General features: G+C 48.1%; 1 protein-coding gene across 1 annotated transcript in view; it reads right to left on the bottom strand.

Annotated features, from left to right (window-relative positions):
* The window catches only part of LOC121271373 (proto-oncogene vav-like), a 103955-nt gene extending 90584 nt beyond the window's left edge, over window positions 1–13371 (bottom strand). Inside the window, exons 1-2 of the mRNA XM_041177344.1 lie at window positions 13205–13371; window positions 11391–11620 (exon numbers count right to left, since the gene is read on the bottom strand). Coding sequence (XP_041033278.1) covers window positions 11391–11594 — 204 coding nt within the window. The 5' untranslated portion in view covers window positions 11595–11620; window positions 13205–13371. The remainder of the gene's footprint in view (window positions 1–11390; window positions 11621–13204) is intronic.
* Window positions 13372–17482: the final 4111 nt, after the last annotated feature.

The following is a 17482-nucleotide window of genomic DNA, read 5'->3' as shown; positions in this document are numbered from 1 at the left end:
CATCTCCCCCTTGCCTCCCACTCACCCTACTGCCACTGTCCTTGCTCAGCTCAACTGCCCACACCCCCCAGCTTGAACTAAATGTCTGATGATGACCATGAAACCATTGCTAATTCCAGACCCACAGCAATGCGGTTGACTCTTAAATGGCCTCTGAACAAGGGATAAGGGATGGGCAATAAATGCTGGCCCAGCCAGCGTCACCCACATCCCATGAACGAGTAGAAAAATATCTGCACGGTCCCGTGGTTAACCAATCCTGGCATCAAACTATTGCGCATGCCCTGCCTCAGTAAAAAAACATTGAAGACAATGCATTGCTTTCCTTCAAAGAGTCGAATTTCAAACACGTGGGCCTCTTCAACATTTGGATTCTGCCCCCATCTCTAGCCCCACTAGTCGTTCAAGCACTTTTGTTTTTCTCCAGAGTTTTCTGGAGTTAACAGGCTTAATGTCCACGTAGTAACTGCATTTCACACTCGCAGGCCTAGAGTCGGGACACTCATTCAATCACCAACTTCTTTTGAAGGTAGTTATCCACTTTGACATGTGTTATCAGGCTGCAAAGGAGCCCTTAACTGCCTGCTTCCCTCCTACCCCAGCGTTCACTCACTATATATCGCAGAAACCTCTAGAATATTCTATAACACGCTGCACATGTTGGCTTTGACTATGAGGAAGCCCTCAAAATGGAGGAAGTAGAACTAAATTATTTGGCCTACATAGCTGCTGGGTTTGAATTCAATAAGCTTGTGCCAGATTTTAAAGGAACGTTGTTCAAAGGAAAGAGTTTATTTCATTGCTGAGGGATTGCAATTATTTCTAAAACCCTGAGCCCTTTGCAATTTTTGCTTCAATATTTCATTTCTTGCGTTCTGTGTCAGCCCTGGCATTCCCTGAGCCAGAAGACTGTGGGTTCAAGCCCCACCCTACAGACCACGCATACACACTGACACTCCCAGTGCAGTTCTGAGGGAATGCTGCACTGTCGCCTTCCAGATGGGACATTAAGCCAAGGCTCCCTCTGCCCTCTCAGCTGGATGTAAAAGATCCCACAGCCCCCATTTTGAAGAAGAGCAGGAGAGCTCTCCACCTGGCGTCCTACTAACATGCGAATTAGGAGCAGGAACCGGCCACTTGGCCCCTCGAGCCTGCTCTGCCATTCAATAAGGACATGGCTGACCAGATTGTCACCTCCGCTCCACACACCTGCCTTCCCCCGATAATCCTTCACCCTCTTGTTAATCCAGAATCTACCCATCTCCGCCTTAAAAATATTCAAAGTCTCTGCTTCCACTGCTTTTTTGGGAAGAGAGTTCCAAAGACTCACAGCCCTCTGAGAGAAAAAATCCTCATAATCTCTGTCTTAAAAGAGTGACCTCTTATTTTTAAACAATATACACACATATATATATATTTATCCTTCAAGCAACATCAATGAAACAGATGAATTGGCCACCATCACATGGGAGCTTGCTCTGCACAAATTGGCTGCCGTGTTTCCTTCATTACAACAGTGACTGCATTTCAAGAAGTACTTAATGGGCTGTAAAATGGACGTGAAAGGCACTATATAAATGCAAAATCTTTCCTTTGAACAGAGCAGTGGACCTGACAATATTTTTGGCATTGCTTATTTAACACAAGTGTATTACCTCAGGAATTGTTAAAAGCTTCATTATCGTTGAGGCTAACTTCTCTCTGACATATGGTCCACGAGGGATCAATTAAAGGGAGGCTCATTCCAGTCAATTCAAGTCGGACCCTTATTTCTGGGTGTCCCATGACCTGGACAGGAAGATCCTGCTTGAAACAGATGGTTGGGGGAGGGGAGGGGAGGGGGCAGAGGAATTCTTGTAAATGTCCCGATGAAGATGTCGGAGTGACCGTCTCCATGTTTCCAGATGCCAATCACCGCAGGTGGCACTACCATTTAGTAGAGCTGCCAGCCTCCAACTGGCCGGCAGCTTTCGGCGGGCAGGACTGGGAAGGCCCATGGTTGTCCAGTTAAGTGCCTGACTGGCACTTAATTCTAGCAGGAGGGCAAGACCCCCCATCACCTCCATTACATCCAGATCAGTGCGCGGTGACTGTAGTTTGGAAGGCACAGGGAAGTGTGCATTTATGGTTTCCAAAGATTTTCAATACTGGAGATTTAATTTGTGTCATTTCTGGATCTGTCGTAGACTAAATGCATATCGAGTTATATTGAATTCATAGCCCAGCAACACACCATTTGATATTTATGCTCAAAATGAGCCTCCGCACCTCCTACTTCATCTCAGTGTATCCCTTTATTCCTTTCTGTTTCATGTGTTTAACCAGCTTCCCCTTAAATGCTATCCACTTCGTCTACTCCGTGTGGTACCCTTTCCTGGCGAAAGATGTTTCTCCTGTGAATTCCCTATAGGATTAATTAGTGACCGTCTGATACTTAAGACACATTGCACTGTCCCACGTCTTCTCTACGCCTTTACCCTATCACATCCCGTCATGATTGTAAAAGACCTCCATCAGGTGAGCTCTCTCTTCGTTTTTCTAGAGAAAAGAGCCCAGGCTCGTTTTGCCTTTCTTGCTGCTTATAACTTCAGTTCAGGTGCCATCATTGTAAATCATTTTCAGCAACTTGCCCTGTGCATCCAAATCTCCTTTCTGAAATATGGAGACCCAGTACCATGCTTAGTGTGGTCTGACCAAGATTTTCTAACTTCCCTGCTTTTCAATTCTATTCCTTTACCATGGATAGAGATTGATCACGATGAATAGCTTCGTTATCGCTGCATCATGTGGCTACCACCATGGGAGGTGGGGTGAACTGAGTTTTTAATCTCGGCTACAAATTCTCATGTATTTGCCGAAAGATTAAAATGCGGCTATGGTCAGCTGTGCTTCAGTCTTGCTTTGGGGAGCTAATTGGTCACAATACAAAATATGTCGTGGTGGCTCATTCTTAGTAACAGACTCAAAATGAGTCATCAACTGGCTTAGACAAAAGAACTGTGGTTTGTCAGTGAGACGCTGGCTAGCTCTTGACACTTAATGCAAATCCCACATCATGGGGGAGGGTAGAATGGGACTAGGGAGTGTTAGGATTTTATATACCACGCAGGAAGTCATGTGCCTTTACCTTTACAGCTGTAGCAATAAAACATTTGCCAATGGCATTCTTGGAGTAAAGGTTACAGGGCAGGCTTTCTCTTGACCCCTGGCCCATGGCTCCCTCCGGCCTCTCTCTTGAGCGAGATGCTTCATACCTCATTGTGGGATCTGTCCTCAGTTCTTCACACAAGAACATTCCCTACATGCTAACTTAAACAGTCATCAAATGGAACGTGTGGACAATTGACAATCTACACGCCTTCTGGTAGCGATTGCATCAAAAAGAAAGGCTTGGATTTCTTTCGTCTCTTTCATGACGTCAGGGTGTCCCAAAGTACTTTACGGGTGCTGAAGTACTTCAGAAGTGTTGTGACTATTGTAATGTAGGAAACACGGCGCTGAATTAAGCACAGGAAGAGCTCACAAACAGCAATGTGATAATTAGCAGATTATCTGTTTCAGTAGTGTTGATTGAGGGATGAATATTGGCCAGGGATAATTCCCCTGCCCCTCTTCATAAGAGTGCTGTGAGAGGGCAGACAAGGCCTTGATTAATGTCTCATCTGAAAAACGGCATCTCCAACAGGGCAGCACTCCCTGGGTCCTTCACTGGGAGTATCAGCCTAGATTTTTGTGCTCAAGTCTCTAGAATGGGTCTTGAACTGCCTTTTGATGAACTGACCAGAGTGTGTGTGTCAGCCGTGGTTCAGTTGGTAGCACTCATACCTCTGCGTCATGAGGTTCTGGGTTCAAGTGCCACCCCAGGGCATTAGCACAGAAATCAAGGCTGACGCTCCAGTACAGCACTGAGGGAGTGCTGCACTGTTGGATTGCTGCACTGTTGCATTGCTGTTTGTGGGAGCTTGCTGTGCGCATATTGGCTGCCATTCTTCCTACATGACAACAGCGACTGAACTACAAACAGTACTTCATTGGCTGGAAAGGGCTTTGAAAAGTCGGGTGGTCATGAAAAGTGCTATATAAATGCAAGCCTTTCTTTATTTCTTCTTAATGAACCAGAGCTGGTAACTCAAGGGGAAAGGCAACACACAGAATTAGGAAAGGCCAAATTCCCCGCTTTAGACTCAACTTCAACTTGCTGCTCGGAGAAATTCAAACTGAACAAATGGAATCTCACCTAGAAAATTACTAGTAAAGTGTGACCCTCTCATTCATTCATTCTTGCCAAATCCCTGTCACGCCTAGATCCATCAAAGGCTTCATCGCTGCTCCCATATCTTGGGTGGCTCCTCCAGCCCATCCCTTGAACTCCTAGGGAGGACGTGGGAGATGGCATCTAATCTCATCTCCAACTTCCACCATCTTATACTCCGCGGTAACCTTTCGAGACTGACGGTTTTACCAACACATACATCATCACTACTGCTCAGTACTTTCCTTCCTATTCCCTCCTTGTTGAATTCAAGGATCATTGCAGCATGTCCGACTCCAACTTACAACAACTTGCATTTGTGTAGCGCCCCGAATGAAAACGCCCCCAAGGGCCGGGTTACCAAGCAAAATTTGATGCTGACCTAGGTGCAGAGATATTAGGGCAAGGCCCTGGTCGTGAAGGAAGGTTTTATGGAACATCCTAAAAGGAGGGGAGAGGTGCAGAGAGGGAATTCCTGAGCTTTGGGCCCAGGCAACTGAAGGCACAGCCACCAACAGTGGGGAAGCTCAAGATTGGGCTAGAGTTGAAGACATGTCTCAGGCCTGTGAACTGTTTCCCCAACGTTAAGTTTACGAAAAGCCAAGCTTTTTTTTAGAGGTTTCTAAAACCCGACCCACTACATCCTGATTTCCTCTGTAACACTTGACATCTTGCTGGTGCCCTCTTGCCCTTCCATCCCATTCAGATCCTTTGAGCCTGATCAATTAGATCATGGCTGATCATTTGAATTTTGTAAAAAAAAAAAATTATAATTATGGTCTCTTATGCAAGTAAAATACACTGATGATAGTGGAATACTGCATATAAGTTCCTCAACTGTGGCTCAGGTTAAGCTGCTTCTCTCTGTTCCGTAATGTAACTCCTCTGTATGTTTCACTTTCAGTTCAAGGCTCAACTTCTGTAATTACAGGGTTAAGCACCATCCGATGAAAAATAGATTGTCCTGAGGACCCCCTGTTGATGGTATGCGAATGGCATGTTGATGGTATGCGAATGGCATGTTGATGGTATGCGAATGGCATGTTGATGGTATGCGAATGGCATGTTGATGGTATGCGAATGGCATGTTGATGGTATGCGAATGGCATGTTGATGGTATGCGAATGGCATGTTGATGGTATGTTGATGGTATGTTAATGGTATGCTTATGGATGTTGATGGTATGTTAATGGAATGTTAATGGTATTATCAAATTTAAGGATAGACAGGTGAAGGCTATTGATTCATTAAGCACCTTGAGCACATATACACACAATCATAGGAACATGTATACATGGCAGCATACGAATGAAGAGCAGGAGTAGGCTATTCGGCCACTTGAGCCTGCTCCACTATTTGATAAGATCATGGCTGATCTGACTGTGGTCTCAACTCCACTTTCCTGTCTAACCCCCACATCCTTTGACTTCCTTGTCAATCGCACATCTATCTAACTCAGCCTTGAACATATCCAATGACCCCAGCCTCCACTGCTCTCTGGAGAGGAGAAATCCACAGACTAATGAACCTCCGAGAGAAAAACATTCTCCTTATCTCTGCCTTAAATGGAGGACCCCTTACTTTTAAACTGTGTCTGCTAGTTCTAGTCTCTCCACAGGGGGAAATGTCCTCTCAGCATCCACCCTGTCAAGTCCCCTCAGGATCTTATGTGTTTCAGTAAGATCACCTCTCATTCTTCTAAACTCCAATGGGTACAGGCCCAGCCAGTTCAAACTTTCCGCATAACATAACCTCTTCAACTTGTCTGAGTGTTAGTAAGCTGGAGGCACACATACGTAATGCTGCATTCTCTAAATAAACCAACTATCAAGAAAAGGATTTGTATTTAATTTCATCTGTCTTGAGATCCAGTTATCAACCCCAGCCTCTGTCCTAAAGTTTGGAGTTGTTTCTCTCACCACATCATAGCAAAGATTGCTCAGGGCTTGGGTTAACCCTCCTGTGCTGTAGCATAAGACCTTCTTTCCTCGAGATGGCTAAAATAGCAGCAACTTGCATTTATATAGCACTTTTAACTTAGTGAAAAGGCCCAAAGGCGCTTCACAGGAGCATAATCAAACTAAATTAATCACCAAGCCACATAAGATGCATCTTAAAGGAGGCATGTTTGAGGGGGGTGGGGGTGGGGGGGTGAGGGAATTCCAGAGCTTAAGGGCCCAGGCAATTGATAGCATGGCCGCCAGTGGGGCAACAATTAAAATCAGGGATGCATAAGAGGCCAGAACTGGAGGAGAGCGAGAGATTTCTGAGGGTTGATGGACTGGGGGAAGACTACAGAGATGCGGCAGAGCGAGACCATGGAGAAACTTGAAAACAAGGGTGAGAATTATTTCCTCTTTATGAGACCTTTCTCTTCACAGAGTGTCCATCAGGAAGCAGGGTGTATGGATGACCGACAGGCCTCACTGTAACCCTCCCAGCGGCACAGCCAGTGATCCAGCCTAGTCACTGACAGAGGCCAGGCAAAATGCTCAAGGTGGTATTAATATCATAACTCTAAAGAACAATGTTTCATTAACAGTCAAGACTGAGAGCACTCAAAGTACAAGAGGAAATGGAATTCTACCATTCTCCCAGTATCGATAGCGAACAGGATGAGCTGAGTTGGGAGGGAAATGCAATGGGAGATCTGGAAATTGTAAAAGTGTAAGTCTTATATATCACATCCTCCTGAAATCCAATATTAAATGGGTGAATGATATGCATCACTCTTTTAAAATAAAAATCTAATCCCCACCATTACCCCTATAGTTGGCAAGTTGACCTCTGGATTAAAAAGGGCTTAATTTATATAGTGCCTTTCATGGTAACAGCCAGTGAAATATAGTCACTGCTGTAATGTAGGAAACGCAGCAGCCAATTTACACACAGAAAGCTCCCACAGATGCTGTTAGATCTGCTGAGGTTTTTCCAGCATTTTCCGTTTTGGTTTCAGATTTCCAGCATCCGCAGTATTTTGTTTTTAATTGATCATTCACATATTGCTTCCACATCTGTGACAATATTCAATAGTCAAATCAATATTCCACCATCTGTGACCAGGACAAATGTTTCCTTTAACCATTCTCACATGCTTCACCTACAGAAATGCTGGTGTATGGAAACAAATTGTTATTCATTCATTCCTATGAAATGGCACTATGCAAAACCAGACAACACTGAGATATGAATTGTATGCCAGTATTGTCGCACAGCATCAGCGCTTTAATGCATTTAAATCAGGTTTAGATTTGGAACAATATCATCCTTGGCACTGTTGTCCCTCTCTGCATCCTCCATTTGTTGAGATTAAGACTTTTTTTTATTCATTCACGGGATGTGGGTTTTGCTGGCTGGGCCAGCATTTATTGCCCATCCCTAATTGCCCTTGAGAAGGTGGTGGGTGAGCTGCCTTCTTGAACCGCTGCAGTCCATGTGGTGTAGGTACACCCACAGTGCTGTTAGGGAGGGAGTTCCAGGATTTTGACCCAGTGACAGTGAAGGAACGGCCGATATATTTCCAAGTCAGGATGGTGAGTGGCTCAGAGGGGAACTTGCAGGTGGTGGTGTTCCCATGTATCTGCTGCCCTTGTCCTTCTAGATGGTAGCGGTCGTGGGTTTGGAAGATGCTGTCTAAGGAGCCTTGGTGCGTTCCTGCAGTGCATCTTGTAGATGGTACACACTGCTGCTACTGTGTGTCGGTGGTGGAGGGAGTGAATGTTTGTGGATGGGGTGCCAATCAAGCAGCTGCTTTGTCCTGGATGGTGTAAAGCTTCTTGAGTGTTGTGGGAGCTGCACTCATCCAGGCAAGTGGAGAGTATTCCATCACGCTCCTGACTTGTGCCTTGTAGATGGTGGACAGGCTTTGGGGAGTCAGGAGGTGAGTTACTCTCTACAGGATTCCTAGCCTCTGATCTGCTCTTTATATGGCTGGGCCAGTTCAGTTTCTGGTCAATGGTTATGCCATCGCTCACGCAAACTCATTGGGCTGAATTTTATGGTCCCGTTTCAGTGGGGACAGGGCTGTAAAATGCAGCGAGGCATGAAAATGTAAAATCCTGCTGTTGTAAAATTCTGCCCGTTAAAAACTAGAGATTTCTCAACCTCTCTTGACCTGTTTTCCCTGCAATTGACAGCTTTTTAATCGGCCCATCTTAATTACCTCATCTTAACACCTGGCCTTATTATCCATGGTGCAGTTTGGCCTTTGACCTTTCAGGAGGGACAAAGCCCTGTTCAGTGATGAGGTAGAGAGTCCTGTGCTCTAATGATGTATTGCCTTGTCTTCAAATGAGTTACACAGTCCTATTACCCAATGCCATCGACTATGAGGAAGTAGCATATTGTGAAGTAGTAGAACAAGGGGGTTTTCTTATTAAATTCAAAATAGTTTGGGCCCAAGGTTTTATGTTTTCAATCTGCCACTCAGTGACTGCTGCAGTAACACTGACCATGTGTTATACTAACAGAGACTTCCACACAAAACATTCGCTCTTTGATGCCACCTCTTAGCCTCCCCAAGACACAAACAGCAACAGGGAGCTGCAGATGAGTGTGTAATTTACATTCTTATGTTTTGATAATTGCCTGCCATTGGTTATTTGGACTAAGTTAATCACGCACTCTCTCTCTTTCTCTCTCCACAGCTTCAAAAGATAATTCCATTTTCCTCTAAAGAGGAATTGCCTTGTCTACCCTGAACCTCCCAGTGACAATTTTAAATTGTTGGCAGAACCAGAGTCCACCCCCTTCCCCCCTCCCCTTGATCTACTCTACCAGTCCCCTCTGTAATTTTAAAATAAACCTTAATTAAACCTCCTCTGAGCCTTCTCTGCTCCACTCGAAACACTCTCAGTATTCCAAGACTCCTAATTATTATGATAGCTCCCTCAAATTATTCTGGTGAAGTCCATTCAGCTCTGTAGTTGAGTGTCCCACCAGCAGACTGCCCCATCAGCTCTCTGCACAGTTCCCTTTCTGTGCAAGACAGGCAGCGCATTCAAAAGCTACAGGATGAGGTGGGGAGGAATCATTAATGCAAAACGCACCACAGTTTGACTAAAACGATAAGATTTAGTTCACTAAATTCTCCCAGCCATGCATTATCACCCCACTCAATTTTTTTTTTTTGCTTTGAACTCCTGCTGTAGCCTCAGGCACTTGTCTAGTCCTGACTAAACCACACACATCAGAAGATCTGAGTTTCAATCAATCACCAGTTAACCAAACCTCTGCAGCCGTTATTCTAAGCTTGCACCAAATCCCTTCACCCTTGGCTCCCATTCCGGTAACGTCTCGATTTTAACATTCTCCCCTTGGTTCGCAGCTCTCCCCCTTTGCATCACCCCTCCCTATCTCTGTAACCCAGCTCCTCCAGCCCTGCAACCCTCCAAGATCTCTGCGCTCCCCCAGTTCCAGCTCATGGGCGTCTCCCTGATTTTCATTGATCTAGCTGTGGCCATACCTTCGGCTATGTAAGACCCTAAACTCTGGAACCCCTCCCTGAATCCCGCATCCTCTCTTTTCCTTTAAGACACTCCTTTAAAACCTTCTTACGTAGCCCGGTGTCAAATTTTGTTTGATAACACTCCTGTGAAGCTCCTTGGGGTTGTCATATGTTAAAAGGTGCTATATAAGTGCAAGTGCTGCCTGTGCTCTCAGTCAGGCAGTGGCTGGGGGAAGGGGGAGTTGGGGTGAGGGTGGGATTGGGTGGCGGTGGGACTACGACTTAATCGTAGCTGGCCCAGGCTACGAAAGTCAAAAAGAAGAATCGGGCAGATTCGCTGCTTCCGAAAGCTGTCCAGGACATGTACGTGCGCCAGACCCAGGACGGGACGCGACGGTGATTGCTACTGCAGTGGAATAGCCCGCTCCCCAGGCTTGCGTATGAAGAATGGCCTCTTTGAGGAAATAGCCAGGACATTGGAGGGAAGAAAGTTAGGTAAAAATCAAACCTACAGCGCCAGCAGACCTTGGATGAGTGTGACGATGGGTTAAGGGGCTGATTAAGTGAGTTTGACAGACAAATTGCACCTCACCTATCTGAATTAAAATGGAAGCCACACAACACGGGCTAGTCAGACTATCTGTACAAAGAAAACAGCTAAATCACAACGAAGGAAACGTTCCATGTGAACAGACAATCACCGACACTGACAACCCTTGTTTTGATTTTGAATTGTCCGCCCCTCCCTATCTCAGTCAGTGTAAGATTTTAATTTCAGTTGGACTGCGGGTTCCAGTCACCTGTTGGTCTCCTTCATCCTACCCGAGCCCTCAACCTTCATGCCAGAGGCCAGCATCAACCATAGAGAGGTGAGCGAACCATCGCACTTGTGGACTACCTGTCAAGCAATGGGAATCCTATGAGATCTTTCCATCCGTAGCCAGTCAGCACTGAGGCCAGATGAAGCACTGCTCACAATAGCCCAGCTCTCACCGGGCACTAAAAGGGTTAAGTAAAGAACGTAGTTTGCATAGACTGGGCTTGTATTCCCCTGAATACAGAAGATTAAGGGGTAATCTAATTGAGGTGCAAAGATGATTAAAGGGTTCAATAGGGTAGATAGAGAGAAACTATTTTCTCTGTTTGGGGGAGCCCAGAACAAGGGGAGCAGAACCTTAAAATTCGAGCAAGGCCATTCATGGGTGATGTCAAGAAGTGCGTCTTCACACCAAGGGGAGTGGGAATCTGGAACTCTCTATTTCCCCCCCCCCGCCCCAACCAAAAAAAAAAACCACTGAGACTGGGGGTCAATAGACCAGTTCTAAGATGAGATTGATACCTTTTGTTAAGTTAGGACAGTAAGGACTATGGGACCAGATGGGAGTTAAGGTGTAGATCAGCCATGATCCAGTTGAATGGTGGAACAAACTCCAGGGGCTGAATGGCCTCTGCCTGTTTCTACGGTCAGTTATCTCCACACAAACCAGGGACTGACATTGGAGCTGTGCCGCTTGTAGCTACCCGTTGAGACGAACTCTCTGAGCCATTTACGAGGGTGGGGGGGTCTGGCAGGATACATGAACACCCATTTCACTGATGGACACTATTCCTCGCCTAACGTTCACCAGGCTACAGAAATCACGGAGGGTGGGGGGGAGGGGGGGGTGCGGTCACAGAAATGTTTGAACTTACCTGGGACATCTGTGGTCGCAGATTGATCTCCTTGAGGTTAATAGAGTGTGGTCGAAGGTTGTTGAGGAGCTGACAGAGGAGGACGCCATCTCGCAGAGCCCAGGCCAAGTCACAAACCTGAGCATTAGCCCAGGTCACTCTGTGATTCGGGGGCAACACTTTACAGTCAATCAGCCAGTTGGCACATTGTCTCCAATGCTCCATCTCCCAGCAATCCACCACAAAGCTTACTGAGTTTGAGGAGAAGAGAACAGGACAAAATTAATTTGAAACACAAAACCCCAGCCTGACACCTGCTCTCTGCATTTCCCGTCTTGACTGTTTCCTCCAGAGAGCTGCTTGTTTCTAAACCACGGGCTCCTTCCTCTTTCAAGCTTTTAATAAGTCTCTCTGACAGAGAGCTGCTGCAAGGCACTCCGGGAATCGTAGTCCGAAAGCACAAGCTAGACTTCAAGTCCCAGAGGACTTTGCAACAAGCCAGAATGATTCATTTCAAACAGCTCTCTACTTATTTGAGGACGGTCCGTTCCTGTTTGGTTTCAACACTTTTCACTTATTTTGTTTTCCCAGAGCCTCCCCCCTTTATCCCCTCTTCCTACACAACGGTGACAGCGTCAGACAGCATCACAATCAGGCACGCCAACTCTCCAGGATTGCCCCCAGCATCTCCACGGACCAAGATTTAACCTCCGGGGTACTGACTGTCAGCAACACCTGAGGGAAATAAATCATGGGGAACGTTAAACTACAATGTATATTCTTCTCCGTAGAGAAGAGAAAAGGCTAAGAGGAAGAAGATTTGATCGAAACGTTCGAGGTCGTGAGGGATCTGGATAGGGTACAGATAGAAACTCTTCCCATTGGTGGAATGGCCTAGAATCAGAGGACACCGATTTAAGGTGATTGACAAAAGAGCCAACATGAGGAATGTTTTTTTAAAAATTCGTTTGCAGGTTGTGGGGCTTCGCTGGCTGGGCCAGCATTTACTACCCATCCCTAGTTACCCTCGAGAAGAAGGTGGTGGTGAGCTGCCTCCTTGAACTGCTGCAGTCCCTCTGTAGGAATGTCGACCTTCTTGAGGCCACTTGCACAGATCAACATGTGTCCCCACCCCTCACACACACCCCTTGGGATACACTCCTTCCCCAATACAGCCCTCGCCCTGCAGCCTCCCTCCCTTGCCTGAGGCCACTTCTCCCCCTTCCCCAAACGAGCCCCAGCCCTGCGGCCATTGAGAAGCCACCCTAATGGGCTGGTCCGGGTAGGTAGAGACCTGCCCGTGAGCGCCCCCCTAACAGTGATGTGGTGCTGCCTGTGAAGCCTGGCGCTGGTGACTGCGAGCGCTGTCCGAAACGAGGCGGGCAAACAGACCTTGAAGTCCCGAGCGAGGTGCAGCTCACTTATGTGCCATTGTGAAACACGTTGGCGTGATGCACGGCACCATGTGCCAGGATGCTGCAGCATCAGGGTGGGGGAATGATTCCGGTGAGCTGACAATGAGATGCTGAAATATTGCAGTCAGGTTCCCGACGTGTGGCAGTGGGAAACTCTGCCCGCCATTTACAGGTGGAGCGGACAATCGCAAACTGCTGTCACTAGGGCGTAAAACTGAATTTCGGCCTTCTCGCCATATTGTCCACTCACACCCGCAGTGACACCCGATGCCCAGGGGACTGGACAATTCAGCCATAACCTCGGTATTACCCGACTCTATAAACGTCGATGAAAGCAGCCTCTCTCCCTGAATCGTGTACAATGCAGCCCCCTTGTGGTGGATTGAGGCACATAAACAACACAAAATAAACATGACTAACCATTGCACTTCGCAACTTCAACTGCTCTTAGAGAGACAGTGGACGGAATCACCTGTGCCCCGCCAGTGTCGGGCGTGTACGCTGGCGTGTGGCAGACAGTACAGCGAGAAGGCCAACAATCAGTTTCACAACGTTGTGAAACCAGTTTGCGATCGCCCGCTCCACCCGCCGATGGTGGCCAACGTTTCCCACCATCGGACATCTGGAACCCCATCTTAATATGTCGGCATAAGCCCAGCCCACCAGACTGGGCCCCGCCCCCTGGCCCCTCCCCCCCCCCCCCCGGCCCCGCCCACCCACAGCTCCTTGCAATGTCATCAACCAGGTTTGGACCAGTCTCCGCCATGGTTCAAGCTAACAGCGCAGCCTTGCAGTGTGGGTTAGGAGAATGTCTGTGGCTGAGCTGAGAGCACAGCCTGCAGTCCATTGGCCAAAGCTACCGCCAATCGGTTGAGTGGGCGGAGCTGGGTGGGGGGGTGGGCGGGGTTTCGGGCAGCCAATAAGGCCGGCACTCTCCAGAACGCATTAAGGGGCCTTCAGACTTAACCAAGAGAGGTTCTTAGAACACCCACCTTAACCCACGTGTCTCTCTCTTTCATCCCGCAGGAGGGGGTACATGAGGATCATGGAGCCTGGTGACCTAGCTGTAGGCCCCATGGTTGTACAGAGAGCAGAGATGACTGAGAAGAGAGCGACGGGGAGCGCCTGGCTGTACAGAGTGAGGAGCAGCACCCTCAGGAAGAGGGGGCAGCTGGGCTCTCGCACACGCTGCTGAAAAGCCACAGCGAGCTGTTGCTGGGGGTGGGGGCACCTCGCTAGACCCGGGGGGCTATAGACGCCGCCTTTCATTCCTGCAGATGACCAAGAATCAGTGTCGCCAGATGATAAGTATGCCTGGCCTGTGTGGGTGGTGAGCGGTCCCATGGACAGGAGGAGGACAATGACGGTGAGTGTGTGAGAGAGAGAGTGAATGGTGATGTCCCTTGAACTGGCAGTGAGTGAGATCCCTGTGGGTGTGTGCTGAGTTTGAGAGAGTGATGAGAAGAGTGACTTACCGTGGTGGAACGGAGGAGATCGTTCACCCTCTTTTGGCATTGGGTGGCTCTCCTCTTTTGCAGGGCATTGGTGCTGACCACCACCTCCCCAAAGCTGGATTAGTAAGGTTGGTGCCCATCTGCGGACAGTGTGGGGGGGGGGTGGTGGAGGACATTACAGCGAGCCTCCACTGCGTCTAAAAGGTGCTGAAAGGACATGCCGTTGAACCTGGGTGCTACAGTCTTTTAGTCTTTTGGGGCCATGTCTTCTGTGCAGCAGTCGTGGGCTGGAAGCAGTGAGAGGTGTGTGTGCACGGCTGGACTTTAAATTTGGTGCCTGGCGTGATGAAGCGGCGAGGTGATGGCGTTGATCGGCCAATGAGAGCCCGCCCACCATGGAAATGGCATGTTTCCTGGGAAATGCCGTTTTACATACCCGCTACTGCACTTAGTGCAAATCTGGGACGATTCCGCCCCAAGGTAACTTAGTTATTTGTTGCCTTTGATTATTGCTTTATAAAAAGTAATTTGCGAGTAAACTTGGTAAGAAAATCTAGGCTGACACTTCCAGTGCAGGACTGAGCCGGTGCGTTTCAGATGTATCATTAAATCAAGGCCCCATCCGACCTCTCAAGTGGACACAAAAGATCCCAGGGCACATTTCATAGAAAAGCACAGGGAGTTCTCCCCAGTCCCCTGGTCAATATTTATGCTTCAAATCGACATCACAAGAAACATATTGGCTGGCCATTGTTGCATTGCTGTTTGTGGGAGCTTGCTGTGCGTAAAATGGCCACCACCATCTAAACCCTATGGGCCGCAAAACGACTTTGGGATGTCCTGAGGCTGCGAAAAGCGCTATATATATGCAAGTCTTTTCTTTCGGATTAGCCCCCATGTTTCTCCAACCTTGCTGGTCCCATCCCTGTCCAGACTGACTAGAGTCACTCAGCGACTGGCAACTGGTCTGGCTGGACCAGTTGAACTAGTTTTTTTTTAAATTTACCCTCAGTCAAAAAAAAAACCCAGATTATCTGCGGGTCATCGCATTGCATGTTGTCATGTGGGCAGGAGGGAACACTCCTGATTGGCTGCTTCACAGTGTCCTCAAAAAATATAGCAACAACTTGCATTGACATAGCATCCAGTAAAACACGAAGGCATTTCATGGTAGCATATTATCAAACAGAGTCCCGTTAAGGAGATATTGGGAAAAGCTTGGTTGAAAGGATGATTTTAAGGAGACAGAGAGAGACGGAGAGGTTCAGAGACAGAATTCCAGGGCTTATGACCGAGGCAGCTGAAGGGCACCCAGTCAAGCAGCAGAGGAAATCGGGGATACGGAAATGGCCAGAATTGGAGGAGCGCAGAGGGCTTGGAGGGGACTGGAGGAGTTACAGGGAGGGAGGGAGGTCATGCAACCTGTGGGAGTTGTGATAGAATGTGGCTATTCTCAAAGTGTGCAGTTGCTGCTTCTAACTTCACTACATTTAGCCCACGGAGATGATAGCTTATTTAGGCGCAGTTAAACTTTGCCCTGGGTTTTATTGGAATTTCTGGTGGATGAGGAGTTTCTCAACATTGTTGAAGAAAACGGGACACTCTTATAGGCGTTGTCCCAATTCTGAGTTGACAAACTTCGAGGTCTGTTTGCCCACCTCGCTTCGGTCAGCACTCACAGTCATCAGCGCCACATCACTTTCACGGGCAGGTTTTACCGGACCAGCCATTAGCTGAGGAGGGGGTTGGCTTCTCAATGGCTGCAGGGCTGGGGCTTGCTGGGGGAAGAGGGAGAAGTGGCCTCAGGCAAGGGAAGAGGCTGCAGGGTGAGGGCTGTACTGGGGAAGGAGGGTATCCCAGGGTGTGTCTGGGGGACACATGTTGATCTGTGCAAGTGGCCTCAAGAGGGTGAGGGCTGAGGAGGTTGTCTCCAGAGGAGATGAGGCCAGATGGAGATGTGAGGGTGTGTGTGTGAGAGAGTGAGTGGTGATGTCACTTGAGCTGGCAGTGAGTGAGATGCCAGTGAATGTGTGATGGGATTGAGTGTGTGAGTTTAGAGTGATGAGATAGTTGTCTTACCCTGGCTGCATGGATGAGATCATTCATCCTCTATCTGCACTGGATGGCCAACCTCTTCTGTGCAGCATTGGCACTGACACCACTGCCACCGCCTGCCAAGCGGGATCGGTAATGTAGCTGCCCCTCCTGTGGAAGAGTGGGGGTAGAGGACATCACAGCGGCCTCCATGTTATCCAACAGGCGCTCAAGGGCTGCAGTCTTCTTGCCTTTTGGGGCCATGTCTTCTTTGCTGCAGTCCTGGGCTGGAAGCACTGAGCACGGCTGGACTTTAACTGTGGTGCCTGGTGTGATGAAGCAGCGAGGAGACTGACAGGCAGGCGAATTGGAGCCAGCCCACCATGGAAACGGCGCGTTCCCCGGGAATGAATAAATAACGTGACGGGTTTGGGGCGATACAACGTGAAACGTCGTTTTACCCGCCTGCTACCGCACTTGGTGCAAATCTGGGCCAATTCCGCCCTTTCTTTCGTTTCTTCAAATCATTGCTTGAAGGCCTTTCCCCTTAACGTGGGTGGGAGCCAACATTTCAGCCAAAACGTGGCATCTCGACAGTGCAGCAGTGCCTCGGTAATGGGAGCAGTGCCCATGGCCTTCTGATTCAGGCCGGAGCGTTGCCACCAAGTCACAGCCGACATAGTCGGACATGCCCAGGGTCGCAGGTGCCAGAAATGCAGCCTTGCCTCTCCAGGAGTCTGACTGAAAACTGCCTAGAAAGTAATTACCGTCACAAGACAAACGGCATCGGAAATCGGCCTTTACGCCATCTCCCCCTCGCTCAAAGTTGCCAACTGATTGACTGCGATCACCTGGCGAACAGATCTGGAGGGCAGACCACAGACAACATCATAAATTCTGGGGTAAAAGCTAGGATCCTGCACAGTCATATTGTTCACTGATTTTAAGGCACAACAGCAACACACCGGCCATACACAGGGATGAAGAGGCTGGATTTATTTTTGTTTAATTCTTTCATGTTCTGTGGGCATCACAGGCAAATGTTGCACATCAGTTGCCCTTGAACCCAGTGTCTTGCTAGGCCAACCACGTTGCTGTGGGTCTGGAGTCACATGTAGGCCCAGACCAGGTAAGGACGGCAGATTTCCTTCCCTAAAGGACATTAGTGGTTTTTACAATGATCAACTATCACCAAGACTCGCTTTTTTTT

The sequence above is a fragment of the Carcharodon carcharias genome, chromosome 30 (assembly GCF_017639515.1).
Source record: "Carcharodon carcharias isolate sCarCar2 chromosome 30, sCarCar2.pri, whole genome shotgun sequence".
NCBI classification, from domain to species: domain Eukaryota; kingdom Metazoa; phylum Chordata; class Chondrichthyes; order Lamniformes; family Lamnidae; genus Carcharodon; species Carcharodon carcharias.
Note: the sequence above shows the minus strand (reverse complement) of the source record. Positions and strands in the feature narration are given on the sequence as shown.